The sequence below is a fragment of the Dermacentor andersoni genome, chromosome 3, assembly GCF_023375885.2.
Source record: "Dermacentor andersoni chromosome 3, qqDerAnde1_hic_scaffold, whole genome shotgun sequence".
NCBI classification, from domain to species: Eukaryota; Metazoa; Arthropoda; class Arachnida; order Ixodida; family Ixodidae; genus Dermacentor; species Dermacentor andersoni.
In genome coordinates, this window is record NC_092816.1 from 9,793,488 (window position 1) to 9,817,792 (window position 24,305).

At 41.4% G+C, this 24,305-nt stretch overlaps 1 protein-coding gene across 1 annotated transcript in view; it reads right to left on the reverse strand.

The window, feature by feature from the left end:
• Positions 1 to 24,305, reverse strand: part of trol (terribly reduced optic lobes) — a 591,503-nt gene that overhangs the window by 253,653 nt on the left and 313,545 nt on the right. Inside the window, exons 20-26 of the mRNA XM_055065643.2 lie at positions 22,722 to 22,847; positions 20,767 to 20,874; positions 14,842 to 14,955; positions 14,637 to 14,753; positions 13,119 to 13,250; positions 11,650 to 11,757; positions 4,905 to 5,012 (exon numbers count right to left, since the gene is read on the reverse strand). Of these exons, the coding sequence (XP_054921618.1) occupies positions 4,905 to 5,012; positions 11,650 to 11,757; positions 13,119 to 13,250; positions 14,637 to 14,753; positions 14,842 to 14,955; positions 20,767 to 20,874; positions 22,722 to 22,847 (813 nt within the window). The remainder of the gene's footprint in view (positions 1 to 4,904; positions 5,013 to 11,649; positions 11,758 to 13,118; positions 13,251 to 14,636; positions 14,754 to 14,841; positions 14,956 to 20,766; positions 20,875 to 22,721; positions 22,848 to 24,305) is intronic.

Below are 24,305 nucleotides of genomic sequence, written 5' to 3' on the forward strand. Positions count from 1 at the left end.
CCCCCCGCGGCAACCAGTATTGCCCCCGTTTTTTTGCACGACAATTGGTCTCCCTGCCGTTGCCCTTGGATATGCGCGGATCTTGAGTTTTGCTTGCGTTTTTCTTTTTCGTTCGCGCAATTTTCCTCCCGAGCACAGGTGGCTCGGCACTTTAGCTCGGCGTAGTGAACATTGTACGCCGTGTTTCCTGCTCTATGTTCTAGCGCTATGCCGGGCTGTTGCGCATATAACTGCAGCAAGAAGCCTGAAGATGGTTATGCCATTTTTATGATACCACAAGGGAAGTGTGACGGCTTGCGCAGGAAGCAGTGGCTGCATGAAATTGGCCGAAGTAACTTTGTTCCGACAAAGAACAGCGTTGTTTGCGAGCTGAGGCATCTTATAGCTCGTAGCAAAGCATCCCATAATGCCTTTTTTTTTTCATTCTTCCGGCCTGCTCACCAGCGTTTTTGTTGTGGTTGTCCTCAGTATGCTTAATATTCTGGGGCGGCCCCATCACCTTGCACGTCGCTCACTATTGTTATTCAGTCGGAAGTGCAGCATTATAGATGCTACTTTGTGCCCTGAAAAAATTAGTGGCAAGTATACCCGTGGTATTGCAGGCGATGAGCGTTAGCTAGTCAACATTGAGTTTTTTTTTAAGTTTTAAGGCGAAAGCCTTTAGATCTCTATGTTGCAAGGTCGCGTTGTAAACTGGAAGTATCATGTGACCCAAGGAAGGCCAGAGGTGACCCAAAGCATGTCCAACCCTGTATAAGAGAATGATTACCCAAGTTAATTTATGAGTCAGTGATTGACATAAGGTGGATTAGGGAGGATTAAGGTTGATTAGAGTGTATTTAAGAAGATTAAGGTGGATTAGAGTACATTAAGGTGAAGGGTTGATGAAAGGGTATTAAGGCCAATTAGGGTGGATTAGGGGGCATGAACAAGGATTAAGGTGGATAAAGGAAGATTAAGGTCGATTAATATGGATTAAGGTGAATTGGGGTTGATAAAGGAGTATTAAGATCGATTAGGATAGATTAAGGTGGATTAAGGACCATGGAGCTGGATTAAGTTTGACAGAGGTGGATTAGGGTGTACTAAGGTAGATTGGGACTATTAAGCAGGATTAAGTTGGATTAAGGTGCATGAGTAAGGATTAAGGTGGATAAAGGAGGATTAAGACCGTATAGGGTAAGCTGAGCTGCATTAGGGGCGATGTAGGTTGATTAGGCTGTATTAAGATGGATTGGTAATATTAAGGTGGATGAAGGAGCATTTAGGTGGATTAGGGTGAATTAGGGTTCATTGAGTATTAAAACAGATTAGTCTACCCTAATCCTCCTAATGCACATTAATCCACCGAATCCACATTCATCGACCTTAATTCTCCTTCATTCACTTTAATCCACAAAAGTCCTCCTTAATGCACCCTAATCCACCTTCATCGACCTTAATCTACTCGAACCCTCCTTAATGCACTTTAATCCTTCTTAATCAACCCTAATGCTTCCTCATTCCCGTTAATTTACCCTAATCCACTATAATCTTCCTTAATTCACCTTAATCCACCTGAATCCACATTCATCTACTTTATTCCACCCGAATCTTCCTTAATCCATACTAATCCTCCTTCATTCACTTTAATTCACCCTAGCCTACCATAATCCTCCTTAATGCACCTTAATCCTTAATCCACCCTTATCCTTCATGCACTTCAATCCACCCTAATCCACTATAATTGTCCTTGATGCACCTCAACGCACCTTCATCCGCCTTAATCTACCTTCATCGACCTTAATCCAACCTAGTCCTCCTTTATGCACCTTAATCACCTTCATTCACCCTTATGCACCTTCATCGACTTTAATCCACCTTAATCCTCCTTAATACACCCGAAGTAATTTTAATCCAATCACTAATCAATCATTACCTTGCTAGTCATTAACCATCTCTTATACGCGGCTGCACATGCTTTGGTTCGCTTCCTGCCTTCCTTCGGTCACATGATATTTTCTGTAGCTCACAACGGGACCTTGAAACAGAAGTCTAAGGCTTTCGTTTAACAAGCCACGCACAAAGGGACGTGTCACAAGCAATGCTAGATCAGACGCACGAAGTAAAGGATCTGACCATGTGGTAGAAAAATTGTCTGGAGTATAGAACTCTCCTCAAAGCTCCCTTTACATCGGTATACCCCGTTCGTACGGCTTTAAGAAAAAACCAACCCCCTCATAAACATTGCCTCCAGCATTATTAATGCTGTTATTTGCATTTCTAAAAATTTTCAACCCCACTGGGGCGCGCAACTGGCCCAAAATAACACGCCTCCATAGAATCCTGCGGCCCGCCCACGGGAGCCCAGGAGGAAAAGCGCGCCGTGTGCAGCCGGCGGGTGAGGAGAATCGAGGAGGAAAGCGCTGCGAGGAGGAGAGTGTTGCTACTTTCAAATTATTAAGGGGCATTACATTACCGCCCTTTGCTGCCACCTGCAAGTAAAACGGCGCCCGATAGACGGCAGCATTGAGCCAAGACAGAGCGGCGAAGTCGCCGCTGCAGCTGTGTTTTGGTCAAGTGGCGCAGACCGTTCGAGCATCCCGTGATATGACATGGAAGTTGAATTCTCTGCTACTTGCAGTTTATGCGAGTTTCGCAGGCCAGCAAGACCAGCACATCACAACGCGATCAGGGAAGTCTTGAAACGCGAAGGTGTGAGCGTCACAGAGTCGAGCAAGCCCGAAACCTTTGGACTGCCCGCATCATTGTCAATGGAAATTTTAACGAGTTCCGTTTTCTAAACATGAAATAGAACTGGACAAGTAGCATTTTATTTCATCTTATAATACAATATGAGGATGTTTTTTGCAACGAGTAGTTGAGTACTAGTGAGAGAACTCGGCAGTGCTGATGTGCGGTCATTGATGTGCGGCAGTGCGGCAGTGCTGGTCATTGGACAACTGCTTGTATCTCCCTGGGCAGCCTCTAATTACGTCCCGTTTTTACCTCAATTTCTCGATTATTAATGCTGTGTTCCCAATAATATTGACGGCTTAGAGATTCTCGAGCACTAATTTATTACTTTAGCTTGACTTCGTATTTGCCTTTAGTGTCCCCTTAAGTGCAGTCCATGCACAAGGCATGATAGCGTACCAGGTTTAGATTAAGCGTGCTTGAAAATCACATGTAGCAGCACTTAATCTGAAAAGCTTTAAAGTTCCCATGTGGCAAGGGTATTAAGCTAAATGTTAGGAGCGACAAGCAAAAACAGTCTCACTGTAGTGGATTAATGGCTATGGTGATCTACTCTGCTTAGCTAAAATAAAATTGTATGGCTTAAATGTTTCTGTGTTTCACTTGAGTAGTTGCACGTATGAGAGTAGCCATCTTCATTTATTGTTAATCATCATAAGGGTCTTTACGATGTTGCGGCATGGCTCAGTCACTGCAATGCATACTGTGTGCGACACACTGCAGGAAAAAAAGTTTCACGTAGAAACTTCTCTAGAAGTTATGCAAGTATGTGTAAGCATTGTGCCACTTGCTCATTTACATGTAGCTTGGCGTCAGTATCAATGTTATGGAACTTGATCTGACCAGTATAAACCCTTACCGACCCTCATCAGTCATTCGCTTATGCTGGACTGTGAACATGATAACGCAAGTTTAATTAAGAGAGTTCATTATGGCACTGGAATGCATGACCATTGGTGTTAATTAAGCTGAGGTTAATTAACCACATTTATTTAAGTTATAGTTAATCAAGGCACTCAAACGCTTGAACTTTGGTGGGAGTCGACCACGTGACCTTTGCTGTTAAGCTGAATTAGGTTTAATTTAGCAAGCGGCAGCAAAACCACCACGTTTGCTTAGAGGGGTATGTAACGCTTTATTGATGGTTCGGATGTTTTGAGCTTGTTTTTTATTGAAACATATGCTGCTATGTGTGTTGTATGGGTGACTTAAATGAATGTATGGACTGTTTCGCTTCCCTCTGCTGAGTGCGTTAGCCTCTGCCTTAAGTGGGTATGAGCCATTTCATTTTTTTTGCCTGCTTATGGGGGGTATGAGCCATTCATTGTATCTTACCATGACAGGGAAGTTTCTCATTGGGTAGGCATAGAAGTGCTTACGCACTTAAAACCCACACAACAATGTCCACAGCAAACCAATGCAGCTCAGCAACTTGGGCTAATGTGCTCGTGTGTACATGGGCCGCTGCGCCGCCGCTCCCATGTTCCATTGAAGCTGACCCCAGTGCCGCTGCTCTGGCTATCGTAGAAGCACATATTGCCAACATTTGCAGAGTCGCCACACTGCATCGTCTCCACCGGCGAGTAGGCCCACTGCCCCCCTTCTAGTACACTAGTGAGGAGTAGGCACAGAGGAAGGAAAAATATAGGAGGGAGCATTACGTCATGCAGTGAGCCTTGGCAAGCAAACACTCCGTGAAACCACAGTGGTAGCCCAACACGTGACCTCTTGCGTCGAGATCACGGAGGAAGAATTGAGATTTGCCAACACATTTGGTTCCCAGTAGCTGCTAATAGTTTTAGTCAGTGCACGCTTGTTCAGCTGCCCTGCTGTGGCTGTGCCTGCAATGCAGCAACACTAAAACCAACCGTGCACTTTGACGTATGATCACGTCTTGGGCCACCAGGTTTGGTGTCAATCATGTTGCGGTTTGCTGCCTCCTACCTTTCCTTCCTCCATGGGAGTAGGCTTCTGTTGAAAAGAGAGTTTGTGAGAAAGGCGACTTTGTGCTCTGCTTGCGAGATCTCAGCATCGCACACGACTGCAAAATTTCCGAGATGTTCACAGCAGTGTATGCTATCTGTGGACTGTTTCTTCACTTAGCCCTAGGGGTGATTCAGGGCCCCTTTAAAGCAAAGCAAGGTTGCATGCATTGAAACTATCCTTACCGCAGTTGGCTTCATCTGAAAAATCCTCACAGTCGACACGCCTGTCGCACTTCTTCCGTATATCAATGCACTTCCCGCTGCCACATTGAAATTCACCGTCTTTGCACTCTGAATGAGTAGAAAGGAAAGATATTTGAAAGCACAATTAGAACTGCAGTTGAACAAATTTTCACTTAGGCAGTTACCACATGCACAAACTGCATTTTAAAGGATTTGATTTGACTGCACAGTAATGCTGTTGCATAATGTATCGATTGTAAAGATCAGCATTAGAAGCCTTTTATGTTAAATTTACAAATGTATGCAATCAATGCATATAACTATGCCACATATAACAATGTAAAAGTTACAGGGATAGTTTTGCACCTGCATGGGAGGAAAGCATAGCAAACTAATGCAGTGTTTCCTACAGAGAACTCTTCCATATTTTCTACCACAAAGGTTCATGCTGACATGACATACTCCTCTCTAATGGCTGCTCAAAACATGAATTTGCGCAGCTTGCTCTAAGAAATGAATGACGTTTCCTTTAAAAAAGGACCTCCTGTGATAGTGCAATTCTGTCTTCACAGTGGTGCAGTATATGGAAAAAGGAAAGAAAGAAGTCTCAAATCAAAATGATTAATTATAAAGCTTACGAGAAGCCACTAACTCAATTAGCAAGTTTAGGGAACACACTTAAGTAGCAGAACTGAAGTATGTCACACTCCAAGGCAATTTCAGTGTTAAATTTTGAATGCAATTAAGAACCAAGATATAACTTAAAATTATATTCCAGCTATAATTCATGCAATGTGAAACATGCCTCACTGCTCCCCTTTAAATTAACTGATGCCTGGCCAAATAACTGATAAGCTGTTGCCAACTCTGGCACCTCACAATAGACAAGTACACCAGCATTACTGCTTCATGCACCTGCCTCTGACAGCATGAGATTTGTTTTAAATGAAGCAAATGAACTAATTTTCATTGGCAGCTCAATAGCACATGAAGCTGTGCTAAAAAGAAAATATCAGGCTGCAATTGTGCTACAAAAGTACACACACACGCACGCACACACACGCACATGCACACACACATACATACACACTAACTGATCAATGGGATTTGTTGCAGACATCTTATAATGTAAGAGCAAAGACAGAATTGACCTATTCACAAATTTTAATTGTTGCAGTAAGAAGAAAAAAAAAGTTACTAATTGAGCACAAGGCATGTAGGCTTCAGATGATTTGGATATTACAAGAAATAACCACATTAAGCTTATTAATATTTACCGTTTTTCAAGGTTAACTGAAGGTTCCCATTTCCTCAGATTATCATCCTGCATGTAGTCTAATCTTACCAACTTGCACTATGCACCTGTCAGAGATCCATTCTGTAGACAGTGTTGGCATGCTTGACAAGGTTCAGAGAAGTATACTAATTAGTTCCATTTACAATAGCTAAAGTCATACCTTGGTGACAGGGATTAGCTATAGTGTCAATTTGTGACCTTATAGGAAGAACATTCTCGTTGAAGTTCTTTTGCAAACTAATAAAAGAATTGGAAATTGACACTGAGCAAAATTATTGCTTCTAGCACAACCTTCACTTATAAAAAATAGTCTTTTTTTAGTTTTGAAGCCAGTGGCTAGTTTGCATTTAAGTACGATTAATAAAATGTTTTCAACAAAAAATATTGAAAGACAGACAGAACACACTGACAGCAAATTTTAGCATTCCGACTTCCCAAGGTTCCAGAAGAAAAACCCGAACTGAAGACACTTTCTTTAAACGCTTTTTTGAAAACTATAATTCACAATTTTTAATTGTACTAACAGACAAGACGAAACTTCCTAAGAACCTACAAGGATGTAGCTATTAGCCTAACATGACACCAGCAACAATGTAGGTATAGCCAGCCAGGAAAAAAAAGTGAAATGTTCATAGTCAGGTGGCTGCTGACATACATACTTTGGTTATATCCCCTCTAGGTACAATTCCATTTGCTGAAAATTTAGTTTTGTCCCATTTCCTGCATCCTTAGCATCATCATTAAAGACATGCAGTAGCAAGATTTTTCAGCAAGATTTGTTGCATCAGCATATACGGACACCACAGCTGTACTCTGAAATACTTGAGGTGCAGAAATGATACTAACTATTCAGCATGACTTGAGCTTGGAGAACAAGATAGTTATTGTGAAAAACAATGACTAGAGAACTTGCTTTACTAGGGTTGCAGCAACCACGCTGATGGTGAATCTTAATTTTATTGAATGACAAAGTTTGAAAAATAAATTTTGAAGTAGAGTTCCGATGAGAAGGATATTATATGTATACAGTGCATTTAACACATTTTAAATAGTATTTCTGATCCATAGGAGTTTTCTCTGCACGTTTAATTGTACCTACAGCGCCTAAAGGCGATAGTCGTACTCCAGCTATTGAGAATAGAAAAAAAAAAAAAAACCTTGGTGACTCAGTGCTAATGCAAACGGATTTGTGCTGTGCAAGCTCATTTGGACACGCACAACATGATATAACAGAGAATGTACCAAATCACATTTGTCACTAATTAAAGCAAAGGTAACACTAACTGAATGTTAGTTTCATTATATGTCCTTGCTACGATTTTCTTTCATGGTTTTCACAAACTGAAAATTCAAGAGCATGGCTGTGAGAAGGTTGCATTGTATTTAACTTCAATTATGGCACCAATGATGCCCCTCCAATTTTACAGAATAGGCTTTGAGACAGAAACACAGCAACAATTACAATGCCTTATTCAGAAATGTCCAAATGGATGCAGTGCAAGCAGCAAAATGTATGTGACCGACTTCAGCTCACAAACACAGCCTCAAGCCTTCAACGTTACCTGCCAGCCGTACAGCCACACAAATGTATATTTAGTCTCTGTTATGGCATGGCACATTTAATATAATGGACCACTGTATAGGTCATAAAGGATACTTTGCATTGAAAATGAGTTAAAGGCTTTGTGGGAATTAAGCTTTCTCGTAAATCCCGTGTCTTGTAAAGTTTTGTGGCCGACTAAATTTTTGCAGTAACGATATTGGACATGAGCATTAAGAAAAGTTGGAGCTCCTATCAGTTCCCATCCCTGTGTATATTCAGGAAAAGCATTATCATGCATGAAATAAAGCAAACTGCAAGAAGCGACATACAAAAAAACTCATCAGATCCATCAGGGCAATCACACTTCCCATCACAGATGTAAGATCAAGAAATGCATCCACCACCATGACAGAAAAAGCCGAACACATTGCATAGTTTCAAAAAGGCATACATATTTTGATCTACGAAAGATTATGCCAAGTTTGCAAGCACCACATGCACTACATGCTTTGCAATATACATACCAGTGAACAGAATCCAACAACAGCACAGCATGCAAGCTTAAAAGCAAAAGCAACATTAGAATTTGAAGTAAGTTCACTAACTGCTGCTAGTTAGCATCATTAAAGAAATTGAAAGACTTACTGTTGCGAAGATCAGATTATGCCCAGCTCAAAAAAACTTTAATTGATCACATTCGTAGGAAACAGGGCATTACTAAGATACACAAGCAGCTCTGCTGTGCATAATATCCGCAGCACTGCCAGCAACTATGCAGGGCTTAGTCCTGATGCTGGCCCAATCTTGATGAAAAGCTAGCATTTGTAATATGCTTTCACCCTGAGCAAAAAAACCTGACAATACAATGCTTGCCACTACAAAATTCAATTCAGCACTTACAAATTGAAACCCCCAAACTCGTTTAGGTTCTCGCAAATAAGGTTACAGGTAAACATGCAACCTAACAAAGAAGCAAGCTATTTCATGCTGCCTTACATACTTTCAACCCTAGTACAAGAAGCATGCACTTTCAAGCCCAGTCAAGCCCACTCGTAACAAGTTTAAGTGTCATGGGTGACATATATCTATTCTATGCCAAAGTTTATACTAAAAGAAAGATACCAATGAATACCACGGAATATCAATGAAGACTAAGTTGCATTTACCTGGGGAAAAAAATGAAGCTGCCCATGAAGCCCTGACTGCATGTTCATTGTTTGAAGTTTATGTAATGTGTAAGTGTGCTCTTTGCCAAGTTGTCCACATTGTGCAACCTGCATAGATGTGCACTAAGTTGACAGCAGCAGATGCATATGAAGGTTCTAGCTCTCAACCCTTGTAAACACCATCCAATGCTATGGCTTTGCTGAAGCTTAGAACTTCCAGATGGTGCAGTTATACATGTATGCTTATTTAATGTTCATAACACTGACTGCAAAAAAAAAAAAAAAAAGACGACATGTGTGGTATCCTGTGTTAACTTCTGGTTTCGGTTTTTGGCGCCACTCAGCGCTAAACGCTGTAAGTTGCCTTCCTGCTTCCCCTCTGAGAAATAAAAGTTAATTCATGGTTCATTCTTCGTCTGGTCCCCGACTGGAGCAGTCCGGCTTTTTCTTGCGGCGCTGCGCGCCCCGGTCGTTACGCCTCATGCCGTAACCCCTTCATCCGGCCGCCCCGTCGAAGCTCAAGGCACTCATGTTCTACCCAACATCGCAAACAATTTGTAACCTGTACTCATAACGTTGTCTATGCCATCCCACTTTCATGCGGAAGAACGTATATTGGTCAAACCGGCAGATGCATCGAGAGATTAGAAGAGCATCAATATAACGTCACTAAGGTAATCTCGCGTCATTTTGGTATTCACTGCCGAGACTGTTCCTGCAAGCCCATGTTTGAAAGCACTTCCATTCTGTATAAGGCTCATAGCAGGATGACGAGGGAGATTGATTGTAGAGGCCTACGAGATAGCAAAATTAGAGCAAAAGTGCGTAAGCAAGCCTTCGGTGTCACTATCGGAAAAGGAGATACGATTCCTTGGTTTATCTTTGTCACCATTGTAGTACATGTTTTTTTCCCTTGCCTTGCACACGTGTTCGATTCAACGAAATGCACCACTCAATGTTCTTTTTTTTTGCTGTTACGTTTGTTTCCGCTCGCACGGTCTATATTTATCGATGCGTGGGAAAATAAAATCTATAGTTGAAAGTGAAGCGCTGTGTCTGTGTGTCTGTTTCTTTCTTCGTCCTCATCCAGTCGCGCTTACACACACTACCATGGATTCTAACCAACTAGCCCGCCAACGTGTTTTAACCAAGTGGATTTGAGTGTTCTTACCCCACAGCATTGCGGGAGCACAGAGTTTCGGGAATTGTGGGAACATTGGAGAACATTGCGGGAAGCACAAAGTCCACAAAGATGTGCGCTGTTAGCTGCCCTTCCAAAACTAACAGGCCAATGAGGGGGTTGTATTGTTTTGTCAGGGGATGCATGTCACATAGGGTAGGGAGTCGCCCATTTGCAAGCTATTATCTGGGGTGTCTTCAAGTATGCTGTTTGCTTGAGAGTGCATGGGCTCGGGTATTGTGTGGATGCCAGAAATAGAAAAGAAATGCTACTTTTACTCAGTTGCACCTGAATTTTGTTGTTGCTATTCCTTTTGTGAATTTTTTTATTGAGTCGACAGTGTTAGAGAGTTGTTGTCCTCTCTTGTGTGCTGTGTGTTCTTTGGCACCTTAAAATAGTTATAACAACAATGCCAGAAGTAGCCAATAAAAAGGAAAACCAACAGGAATAACAATAGAGGGAACCAATAGGTATAACAAAGAAAACTTTTGTGTTCATTCATTAATGTTAAAGCAGCATGCTTGTAAAGCTGCTTGCGATTAGTAGAGTCCCTTAGCCCCACGGTGCTGATTGGCAAAGAAGTGCAATTATTGTGAATAAAACTGGCTAAAAAGAGGAGTTTGCCTTTGTGAGAGTGGTAGCGATCACGGCCTATGGAGTTCTGTCACCCAGCAGTGCATTTTGACATGTGCATTGGCAAATAAGCCTGCTTATATTGAGGAGTTGCCAGACCCTTTGCAATGTGTTGTCTGGCAATGACTGAAGTGTCAAAAGGCAAGAGCCTAGATAAACAGTGGTACCCTCTGGTGGAATGGTCCAGTACTGACCTGAATCCAGCATCATCCTTAACTAGTGCTGCCACCCCTGTGTGCATTATTGGCTGCACTAACTTTTCTTAATAATGTAGAGTTCATCGTAAAATGATAAACGGTGGGCTTGACTTTGTGCATGCATACAAAAAACAGTAGCATGCAAGAAAAAAAGCAAAGCGTAAGCAGCAACATACCACAGAACTCATCAGATGTGTCAAGGCAATCATACTCTCCATCACAGACATTTGATGAAGGAATGTTCACACCATTGCCACACTGGAAGTGCAGCTTGTGCTTATCTACAAAAAATTGTGCCATGTTTGCGAGCTTCAGATGTCTTAATTGAAGCTATAGCGCTGGATTGACACAATGAACCAACTAGCCCCAAAATATGCACTCCTGGACTTCACATGCCATTCATGCTTTCCAATGTACATTCCAGGGAACAGATGCTAACCACTGTGCAGCATGCACACTCAGTCAATATTTTCATAAATATAGCATAAATTGCTCTTGAAGCATGTACAAGAAACATGAGGGGGCTTACTACAGTTATGAATTGCATATCAAACGCCAAATTCTACATACTCAGACTGAAATGAAAGCACGTGTAAAAGATGCTAAACCGAGTAAAAACCAAGAGAAAACAGGGAAAAAAATTCTGCAGTGTAGTTTGCATAAAGCCTGGTAGAGGCAGAATTTGTTAAGATATCAGCAAGCAACAAAACCAAAAAAAGGAAAACATACGACAGTCTGCTTCATCTGACGAATCCCTACAGTCCGAATGGCCATTGCAACGTAAATAATCTGGCAAACATGTCCCATCTTGGCATTGAAATTCATTTTCCCTACATGCTGAGAAAAGAAAGATATTCATAAAAGAACAAGAATATTTCATATTAAAGTGCAGTTCCAGTATATCAGATAGGCACTAGGGCAAGCTCCATACAAGTCAAGGTGAGTATAAAAGAATAGCTACTGCCCTGTGGTCACCTTGGTTTAAGTAAAAAATTTTGGAATGATGTTGCTGAGTGAAAATTTATGAGAGCACCTGCACAGGGCTTTAATATGCTTACTTAGGAATCATTTTTTTAGGCTGTGATCACAAGGCAAGGCAAAGCGAAAACATGGTACTATACAGCTGATGACAAGTTGCAGTCATTAGTACAAGTTGGCTAACGCGTAAAAAGAGTCAGCACTTTTTACCTACCGCAGCACTACACTAATATATTATGCAAAAAGCTCAGATGGGAAGCTGAATACAAATATATTCACAAGCAGATATGCCACACTGGCTAAGAGGCAAGCGCCAGTGCTAGCTCAATTCAACACGACTGGCCTCTTCACCCCCAATGGCACTGGCCTGTGGCATTATATTCATAAGCAACAGCAGGTCTTTTATATTAAATAGTGCAATGTGTGGCCACACTTGCCTAATAAAATCTTTTAGCATCAGACTTTTTATTGTGTAAAGTTGTGGTGCATCTTTTTCATATTGTACATTATTTTGCTTCCCATTAGCAAGCTTGAAACAATTCACTAATAACCACTGCAGGTTAGGTGAAAATCCTGCCCTTGGTGCAACATTCATTTTCAATCTGAACCATTGTCAATCATTCAATGAGAATATATAAATCTAACATTAAATGTAGTGCCAGCCAGCAGCAAAAGCCAAAGATTTAATACCTTCTGCTGTGCATTTGTGCGCACAGATTTCATACTGAGTGCAAAAGATACATATGGCTTGCAAGTTGGTTAAGTATGTCATGTTGCTACATGAGCAACATTAATGCATATGACAAGAACTGATAAATTATCTCATGAGTAAAACAAATGCAATGTGGGCACACACATTGTGTACTGAAGAGAATCAGCATGCAAGGCATTATCTGTACAGCCTCTGTTCGAAGTCCTAAAACTGCATTTAAGCTATGTATTTAACATTCTGTGAAAGCATAAAATATACCATTTTATTTTTGCTGCCTCCCTGAAAGTACAACCACAATACATTGAAATTTCAGTGACACATTAGTAAGATTTTTCTCTGTACAAGTAAGCACAACTCTGCCTATATATGTGTTGTACAGTCACCCGATGCTAGCAAACTTGACAGGTTCATGTTCATGTGGGAAAAAGTGAAAATACTGCTGTAGTAATAAAGGCCTTACACATACACACGACCAGACTGAAGTGTCAGTTCAATAGGAAAGACCTACGTTTAGAGTCATTGATGCAATTATGTTCATCATCACCATCAGGGCAGTCCTTCACTCCGTTGCACTTATGGCGAGAATCAATGCAGTGTCCAGACAAGCACTTGTGCTCATGAGGCCGACACGCATGCCCATCTTGAAAGAGAACATTCAAGACATTGTGAACACCTTGAATTCCCACTGACTGAAAGCCACTTGGTGTTAGTGCACAGCACAAAATCAGTAGGTGTGTGGAAAAAGGGAGCACCAAGGGCTGCAGCAAAAAAGTCAACAAGGTAATTTCATAAATTTAAACATTTTCCCCAAAAGTGGGACTAACGAGCTTGCACCTAAACCTCGATATGCACTTGTACCAATAAAAATGCCTTAATTTAGTGCACAGTTAACATGGTTGGAAATGTTGAGAGTGCTGCTAGAACATAATGCGTTGATACTATTTATGTACGACAAAGCAAGCTTATGAGGTAAAGCTTTCGACCATTGTAGTAGTATGAATTTGATGAAGTGCATGGAATACATTCCAACTGCTTGTACCGCTCATGAGCACCAATGCAAGCCCCAAGAAGTCAACGAAGTGGGCAAAGAGGTCAATGCTTCTTTTGTGTGACAAAATTCAAAAGCTCAACTACTTGTCATTTATAAAATTTCACAAGCCCTTGTTTCAAGGGACAGTGAAGGGTCCATTACAGTTATAGGCCAAATCATAGGTGAAGAGTGGCAACCCATTGTGAATGCCAGTGTACTTCAGTCAAGATTCAGAAGGAGATATGCTAACGGTGTTAGCTGTTCAAAACATCAAAATCTGGTGCTATTTATTTCGATGTAGAACCATCCCTGGTGCACAAGGACAGCAATGCTATTGCTGCCTTATTCTTGCATCATCTCAAAAGTGGCACTACGGATGAACCAATCTGACGATGTCATGAGAACTACAATTACAGCATTTAGCATCCCTAAGAAACTAATGGGTTATAGCATATGCCATCGTGGCAGCTTTGGATTAGTTCAGACTACCTGAGGTTCCTTGATGTGAACCCAAAGCATGGTAAACCAGTGTTTTGCATTGCAGTCCTACTGAAATGAGGCTGCCATATGGTTAGGTATTGAACATGCAATTTCTTGCTTAGCAGCAGAATGCCATAGCCACTGAACCGTCATGGCTGGTGCTGTCAAGCAATGATACTAATTCAATACTAATGCATATAATCATCAAAGGGGCTAAGAACATGTCAGTTAAAGTTCCTGTCTTAAGGCAATCCAAAGGCACAGCAGCAAATTCTCACACAATGAACAAGTGACTCCCAATCATTGCATACGTGCAGCATCTATGATGGCTTAACCTAGGACCATACATGGCACGAAAAGGCAGACAAAAGACTGACACAAGAGGTTGAACAAATGCTGTTCCTCTTGTGTCTACATGTTGTATGCCTGCTTCCTCATGCCACAAAACCCCGAGTTTGCTCATCTTTTATTCATTCTAAAGAAAACCAGAAATACAATTCAAATCAGTGCACTTACTGCCACATGACAGCTCATCTTCTCCTTTGGGGCAATCTGAAACTCCATCACATCTTCGGGAGATGCTTAGACAGCCGCCACCATGGCATCGTATTTGATCTGCCCTGCAACTTGGAGCTGAAATTGAAGAAAACCGCAATGAAGAGCTCTTGTTGACTTGGAACTTCCATAACTAGAGACAAGACAGTCTGCGTCAAAAGCTCACCACACTGGCTTTCATCTGATCCATCTGGACAGTCTCTTCGCCCATCACAACGAGCACGTTCTGGGACGCATGTGCCATTATGGCACCGGAATTCACTAGGCCTGCAGACACCAGCTAGAAGTTCAGAACAGTATGCAAGCATTAGACATTAAGAAAGAAGTAAGAAGGAGGTGTTTGTTGAATACAGAGAGGTGCAGCCCATTAATGCTCAGTGACAACCTAATTCAAAGCAAGCCCCATCCACAAAACTGTACTGCACTTACCCTTTGTGCCTACAAGCTCCAAAACGGTTCCACAGGAACAATGAAATAGGTTCACATGCCTCTGCTGTGACATCATGAAAATGATTGAATTGGCTGGTGCCTATACAAATTCTCAGAGTTGGACAGCAGTGTATTTGCCACTGTATTTTTAGGTTTGCAGGACTATGGTCACCAGACCTTTCAATTTAGATGGAGACCTTCGTCGATGCAGGCTTTTGCATGCCAAGGAGGAACTTTGCAAAGCTGAATAACATTTATGCAATGCCTTATAATACTGTAGAGTGCATTACAAGCCATCATGATGCATGTGGCATGAATGTTTCCATTGCTATACAGTACCAGTACTAGCCTTGTATATAAGCTACAATTGACTGGAGGAACATTACTTAATATGCATGCCACACGGGGACAGAAAATGGCATTCAGTAGTTAAAGCTTTAAGTTCCTGAATGACATTTTTTTTGGCGAAGCTGCTACACATTCAAATTTAATGACATCTTTAACAGGGTCTTCTGAAGCAAGCAATTTTAGGTTAATAATAAAAAGATAAACATGCATTTACAAGTTTAATCTGCCTACAAGGCTAGTGGAATGCAGAAATGAGCATACTATGATGCCGCTAGCTTTAGTTTGTTGCCGTCTTTTACAATGCTACAATTGACGAAGCACGATGGCAATAAAATTGTCCTCATGGAGGAAGGAAAAATATAGGAGGGAGAATTAAGTCACGCAGCCAGCCTTAGCAAGTGAATGCTCCGTGAAGCCACAGTGGTGGCCCAACACGTGACCCTCTTGCGCCAAGATAACAGAGCAAGAATAGTGATTTTCTGACGTGTTTCGTTCCCAGTTGGTATATAACCTCCTTGGTTGCCAGTAATTTATTCAGTGCATGCTTGTTCAGCTGCTCTGCTGTGGCTGTCTGCAGAGTGTGAACATTCAAACCAACTGCACACTTTGACATGCGATCACGTGTTGGGCTGACAGGTTTGGCTTCAATTGCCTTGCAATGTGCTCCCTTCTATCGTTTTCCTTCCACCATGCTTCTTGTATGATAGTCGCCAACATTTCACACGACTCCGCTTGCAGCAGCATCTCTTCTAATGTTTTTTTTGCATGATATAAAATTTGATGTGCTTGTTTATGTGTGCTGTATGGCTTAAACAACTGAAACATTTGTTTTCAGCTAAATACAATGTAATTTCAAATAATAAGTAAACTGCACTGAGCAATCTATGGCATCGAGTATGCATTTCTCAGTGGAATGAGTTCTGGCAAACACCTTCGGTGACAAATAGCATTAAGGCAAATGTCATTTGATTTACCCATGTGGCATCATGCAAATGGGATGCAAATGAGGCATTAGGAAGTTAATCCACTTACTGTGCCCGTGTAGCAGGGGCATAAGTTGCTATTAAGTGACTCCCCAAACAAAAATAAACTACTATGATTTAACATCCCAAAGATGCACAGTGGGCTGTGAGGGCTCTGCATCTGTTCTGCCCACTTGAAGTTTAAGAAGCACCCCAGCCCAAGTACACAGATTTTTCTGCATTCTACCCTGGTTAGGATGAGACAACAGCCAATGAGCTGTCGCAGTGGGTGCCAAGACAAATTTTCACTGTGCCTTAGAAATTTGTTGAAAGTTAAGCAAGTGAACTACTGGTCCCGCAAGATTGTACTGTGGTAACAAGCCATTTCAGCCAATTTGTGTTAGCTTCTTATTTCTGCACAAATTGAAAATAGAAGTCCACAGCAAAGAAATGGAGTTGCAGCATGAGGCTGACAGAGTATATGTAAATGGTCGCATACAACTGCCAAAGCTTATTCCCTACATATAGCTGCAGTAAATCAAGATTTTAGTGCAAGAAAACCGATGAAAAACAAATTTAAAAAGAAAGCATGATTAAGGGTGTGCAATTATCCGAGATTTTGAAAGTTGCATTAGCAACAAAGAAGCTTCATTCATACAATTAGGGCACATTCATGAGCTCACTCACACTTGTCCACATTTACTATGACGGCAGTTAGATCTAAGTGGGTTTGATGTGCCTGTGTCACATGTTAAGCTATAGTGCTTAAAATATCTAAGGGGGCACTATAGTTACTCCATTATCATGCCACCACTGTTGTGATGCTGCCATCATGCTAACTTCTCACCCTCACTACACGGTGAAACAGTTTGGAAGTGAACAGCACTAAAAATGGAACAAAACAAGAAATCATGTACCAACACATTATGCACCAACTTTCCACCACCACCAGTTAGGAATAAACTCGTTACTGAGTCAATGTGCAGTTGGTAGCTAGACATGTCAACCACTGAGTTATTATGCAACATTTATATTTTGCAATTTTTGTGTTTTGAGCACTGTGGGGACCGACCGGTAGCATTTGTGTATAGATGTATTTTCAAGTGCACAGCAGACATTGTAGTGCACAAAGGCGTGCACACTGCAAGGCAACTGTTTTTAATCCACTGCAAGGGAGTGCTGCTTTTACACTAATGAGTGCAGTGGCAAAAGAATCACTGAATTCTGGATGTTTTCCTTTGTGGAACTCAAACCTACAACTGCCCTCTAAAACAACTGCTCACACCTTCTGTTAGAAAAGTTGAATGCTTCACAAATGTTTATGGTTATGGCTACTCATCAGATGACTGCTAGCTTAACTTTGCTTAAGTGCTTGCTGATGGCTTGCTTGCAATACAGCGATAGCTATCTGCTCTTGAACCAAGGCGCCCCCAAAAGCTGACAGATGCCAGCTTCATTTCATATCTAATGTCCTCCCTGAGGCGTTGATCATAAGTTAAACTACATACGATACTACTCTTGTCTTCCTGTATGCACAATGTTAGAACCAACCAAGCACCCATGGTTGTGGAGGTCAAGGTTGTTAGTGGAGCCTCTCACAGCTAAACCATCAGCATGCCATATGTCTAGGGGTGGCATTTTCCCCTCATAGATGGTGTTTCAACTGTCCTGTAACACTCATGATAATCAAGGAGCAGATATGAACATCACCTTGGTGGCACTCATCAGTGATGAACATGTTTTTTGCAAAGCTACGATGGGAAGTGATCAATAGCAATAGTGTTTAGTACCTTCAGCATGTTGAATTGATAATGTGGAAGTTCAAATTATTGTGCAAATACTGAGAGATGTTTTAAAATTTAAAGCATTAAGGGTGCTTTCAAATGCCAAGAACATCACAATGATGTCCTACACCCATACAGAAGGCAGATTGAGCTTGCGGGAGGGTCATGTTGAATAAATGTTTGCTGGCTGCTTTTGTCAACAGCTGGGCATAGTGGAGCAGTTCTCACAACGAGTGACAACAAGGTGCTGTTGTTAAGATATTAATGTCATTTAATGCCTCCCCACTTATGCTCTTGTTGCTGGTGTGTAGTGACCTGTGGCTCTCAAGAGTGAAACATGGACGTAATATCTTCTTGGTTACAGATTTTACAAATACGTGATAATATCCTGAGCGCATTTGCCATTCTGCTGAAGAAGCTGCTGCGAGGTGCCTTTATATGCTACATGCGAGTTCTTTCACCACACTGCATAATTTATCGTCCAATAAGAGTGAGACTGCGTTCCATTGTCGCAGTGTTCAAGTGCATGCAGATGGTGCAAATGAAGTGCCAGAAAATGATCCTGCTACCAGAGAACAACAGAAGCCATGCCATACCACTGGTGGTGTCATGCAACAATAATTTTTCTGCTCTCGTATATACTGATATGAAGTTGGGCACTGTTCCCAGAAGCGTGTAATCAATGCAGAGTAGAGTGTTTTATCTATTTATCTATTGTACCTTCAAGGCCCGAAGGTGTTACAGAAGGGAGTGGAACGAAATACAGAGCATGTACAGATGACAGGGTACAATAATAAATTGTTTTTTAAATTAGAATTAAAAAGTGCGGACTAACAAAAGTATTCTTCAATAGTAGTTCTAAAAGCAGGTGTATCGGTTATGTTAACAATTGAGGCCGGCTGATGATTCCATTTATCGGTAGTTTTATGAATAAATGGATGAAAAAATTGGTTCGTGCGACAATGTGGAACGCTCAATTTATGGTGATGGTCAGTAAGAGACGATATTGTTACGTGTAGAAAGTTAAGTAGAAACGTTACGTGTAGATGATATTGTTACGTGTATGCAGGTTTGGACAAAAGTTCACTTTTTAATTCCGGAATATGGTAATAAATTTTGTGCAGCAGTGATAAGCGTGCTAACTTCCTATGGGATGAGAGGAGAGGGAGGTTTAAATTAACCTTCATAGATGTTGCACTTGATGTCCGAGAATAGAATGAAACATGTGCTGCAATTTTGTATATATTCTATTGCATTCGTTAAGTAATGTAAGCCAGGATTCCAGACAGAAGAGGCATATTCAAGCTTAGGATGTATTAAGAGTTTTGTACAGAAGTAGCTTTAAGTTAGCGGGTGCCATAGAGAAATTGCGACGGAGGTAACCAAGTGCGGGAGTTGATCAAGTTGTATTTAATTTAATTACCCTAACAACATTAGCAGTCTTTTAGACTCCTACACTTTGCCACATAAACAGTACTTACTGCATGAAAGTAGTCAGCGTTCATTACCCTTGTATGTTATTGTCATCACTGTTCATCTGGTGGTGGCCTTTAATGTTCTACTCAATAAAAATGCTGCCTAACTGAGACAAGCCTTTCTACACTTGTAAACAGCATTATATATTTAGAGTACCATATACACTTGAGTAATGACTACACTCATCTGACAGCTACTCCCCCATCATTGAAGCACAATAGTAAAAAAAGTTTGGAAAAATATCTAAGAGAGAGCATTCGCACATCCTGATTTCACCTAGTTTGTGCAGTGTCTTCGGATATTTTTGTAAAACGCTTTGAACTCCACAGGCTTATCTTATGCTTTAGATGGAATGGAGGATGACTGCATTATGAGTGTGCTATCAAACCTCAGCCTGAGCAGCAGCGACAGCATCAGTGCTCAGGACTCTTCAGGCACCGTGTGCACGTGTGAACAAGTAAATGCATTATGAAAACAGTAGTCACTCTTTTGGTACAAAAGGAATCATGGGGATTATGCTTATGCACAGCTGGAAAAAAATTGAAGTGGTTTGGCCCCATGAGAGCAATGCACCTATCAAGATTGCAGAAAAATGTGTAAACCATGCTCAAGTGTAATATGGTAATATAAACTTTGTTTACCACCCACTTTCCTCAAGCCTTCCAAGAAAAAAAAGAATTGGCACAATTCAATATACCTGAAGAAATTTTTAGAAAGTACTACATATTCAATTAGAAGACATTTGATGTGTCCGTCAAAATATAACTACACTCTATATGTCCAAGCACCCATGATCACCTTCAACACAGTTATTCTGCCAGCCAGCAAACTTTTTTTTAACAATCTGCAGAGCTGCTTTCCAAATGACTTCAAAGCAAGCTTGCCCAAGCAGTTCACCATTCCCAAAAGCTTTATCAAGACTGAAGCTTCCCAGTTCACCATACAGAACTTGCTCCACATGCAAGTATGCCACAGTGCTCAAGGCCTGCATTTCCCCGATCACAATCTGCATTGGTCCAAGGTCACACAATACACAAATATGTTTTTGGAGCCACCACAGCAAGCGGAGCCAGTGAGCCCCCAGGCACTTACGACAATCAAGTTCATCGCTCCTATCCTGGCAGTCATGGTAGCCATCGCAGCGCCTTTCCATCTTGATGCAAATGCCATTGTGACACCTAAATTGCCCCTGCCGGCATGCTGCAGTATGAATGGTAAGAACTTAAACTGGTAGCATGGCCAGCAAAAGGAACAAAGAAAACAGCTGCAGTTGGCAGTTTAAATGTCAGGCAAACCAAAAGGACTGATGCAGGAAGCAGAAAAGCAACTCAATGCAGTGGAACACTACAAAAGCACAGCACCTATGTCACACAAAGCAGCACTGCTAGACTTCATGATGCAACCCTGTATCTATGAGCACTCGCATATAGAAGAAAGCATTTGTGAACTTAACTGGATGTTATGCCAATTATAATGCAGTGGTTCTCAAATGAAATGCAAAAATCGTAATATTTTAAACATGCCATTTTGGGACAACATTGGTTACATAATATGTTCAGGACTAGTTCTTTGGCTGTCACTCCCGACATTCCCTATTGGCAATTAATGGCACCTGCACAGAGAAAAGACTGAATACTAATACTAAAAATCTTTACCAGGTTTGAATAAAGTATGAATTCTCTGAATAACAACTGAATGTTCAATGCAGAACTGCAATAAGAAGCCAGAATTGTTTTTGTATGATCTGCTCAGATGAAAGGCCATGATGATCCTGGCCTCACATGTAGGAACAATCAACTTGCATGCGGCTCTCAAAGCTGACTGAGGTAGACAAATGGTTACAGTGCATCCCAGCCTCTCTGAACTGGAGGTCAACTATGGCTACACGTTAAAGATGTATTTGGACTTGTCACATTGCACCCTGCTGACAAATTTGCTAGACAAAGTAGAGCAGACATCAATCTTGCAGCATGGCACAAAGAATGAATAATATTTGTATACTTTTTAGAGCTATAGTATTACTATTTCAAAGATAAAGCGAAGCAAGTTTTCAATTATGGGTATCCGTATGCATGTGCATTGAATTAAGCTTTTGGGCATAAGTGCAGTGCTTCAAGCAGTGATTTTCATGGATCCTGCTTCTTAAGTTGCTAGCATTTCCTGCAGGGAAAATACAGTATTTTTTTCTGAGCTCTACTGCATAGTTTATGTCTGAGCACTCTTTAAAGTTTGCAATAATATTTATGTATGTGAGGCTATAATGCAAGCTGTCACTGTGTGCTAATGTTTCTCGTGGCTCTGAATGCATGTGGCTCTGAAGGGAATGAGTGAGATGTGCATGCAACAGTAGTGCAGCAAGTGGCTCACAACTTCATACTTTCACAAGTTCTTAACAATGACAGAATGAAATAGATGGTAAATAGCATAAACTGAATAGACATCATGCAAAGAAATTGCACCAGTTCAGTTCAAAAGTCTGATAATTTCAAATTAAAGTTAAATTACGGGGTTTCACATGCTAAAACCACAATGTGATTATGAAGCACGCTGTACTGGGGGGCTCTAGAAATTTTTATCACCTGGGGTTTTTTAACGTGCAATTAAATCTAAGTACACAGGTGTTTTCACATTTCGCCCCCATTGAAATGCGGCCCCCCTGGCCAGGATTCGTTCCCGCGACCTTGTGCTCAGCAGCCCAACACTATAGCCACTAAGCAACCACGGTGCAGGTCGATAATTTCTGCTTTAATGTTTTCCTGAAGACGGGGAGCCAATCTCTAATGACAAAGATAGGGCATGTTGTATAGCAGCACACTGTTTATCCGGCAAGGACCCGACTGGAAAATGATGAGCAGGAACCTTCATGTGCGAAGACAGACAGGTGAAGATCTAAGATAGTATCCAGAAAATCAGGAGTCAGAGGAAAGGGTGTGCAGACTAGAAAAAGGGGTGCTTTACCCAAACCAGACTATGCCCTTATGTGACAAAACCAGTCTAGCAGTGCTGTGCTCAGTTCAAAAGAACAGAGAGAGGGACAGTGCTCTTACGGCAGTTCCTCTCATCAGAGCTGTCTGTGCAATCTCGCCTTGCATTGCAAACCAATGCCCGAGCAATGCACTTGCCATTACTGCAGCGAAACTTGTCCACAGCACAGTCATCCACAGCTGGCAACGCTGGAAAAGCGGCATCCACAAAATTCCAGCTGCGGCAACTCCACCCAAATGCCACGCAGCATGTACTTCGCATGTGCAATAGAACCATGCATGCACTCACCCATAGCCATGAAAGCTTAAGCAGCCAAAAATATGCACAAAGCAGTCTACCTGGTTTGATCTCTCAGGACGACATGCACAAGCAAGATGCACAAGAGCAAAGAGCTTACAGTGATGCTGACAGACAGCTCTGGATTAGGCTTTGTATACACTTGGCACAAACAGTTGCTGCACTGAGCTCGAAGATTAGTCATAGTGCAATCAGTATCAAAAAGCCACCAAAATAAAATGTCAAATTTTCACTGCAGTTGCAAAAGAACTGAACGTATTGTAGTCCAGCATTAGAACTACAAGTGCTACCTACATTTATTTAAATATTCAAGAATGGTGACCTGGACCAGTTTGCTTATTTCATAGGATTGGCCTATACTTCCAATAACAAAATTACTGTGTGTCAGTGCCCCTGTAAGGCAAACCCATGGCAGTAATAGCTCTGCCTTGTTACCGGTCTTCATGCAGTGTCAAACAAGCAAGACATGCTGAGACTCATGCAGAACACAGATGCATCCCACATGCACATTCAGCAATTTAGAGACATAAAGCAACAGATTTATTTTTGTGTGACTGTGTGCATACACGTGGGTATGTTTCAAGGTCTCCTTTATCGCTACTTACAGTGGAAAACTACTCGCCATCAGAATCACTGTATGGTCAATATAACAAGCCATTGCACCGCAATGATTTTGCAATGGAAGTGCCAAATAGCACTGCCACTTAAGTTGTGCACGCTGCTCAGCATGTGGCACAGAAAAAAAAAGGAAGGGGGACCACAGCAGAAGAGGAGAGTGGAGGGCACAAAGCACGTAAAAGGGATGGAGCAAGCTATATTGTACTTGCTCATGTGAACCTATAAACAAACATATGTAAAACAGCAAACCATAGAAGGTTCACAGTGTTGTAATGGAATTATAAAAAGCTGGTGGCATGGTACTGGTGCCTCTGTGAAACACTTGGCTACTGCTTAGGAAGTAACAAAGTGACTGCAATGTAGGACCTTGTGTTTACACAAAAGGAATCATCATATACCCACTATTCACTAGAATTAAGTACACTGCACACTGAACTCTATTAAACTAGACAGCTGCCAGGTCTTAAATGATGCGTGTGTCAACCAAAAATTAGGTGCACAAACAATTAAGTCACCGCTTTGTGAAGCACCTATATATGACTTGGTGACTGACTTGCCTGGCTGTAACTTTTGTAAGCTAAATTGAGCATCAGTAGCAAGGATAGCAAAAGTAACTAGACATTATATAGAAGGGAAGCAAGGTTAGACAGGCTACCATTATGCATCTTGAAAACAGATATGGTTAAAAATAGTTATGTTTAAAGCAATTGGAGAATAAAAGGACCAGGAAC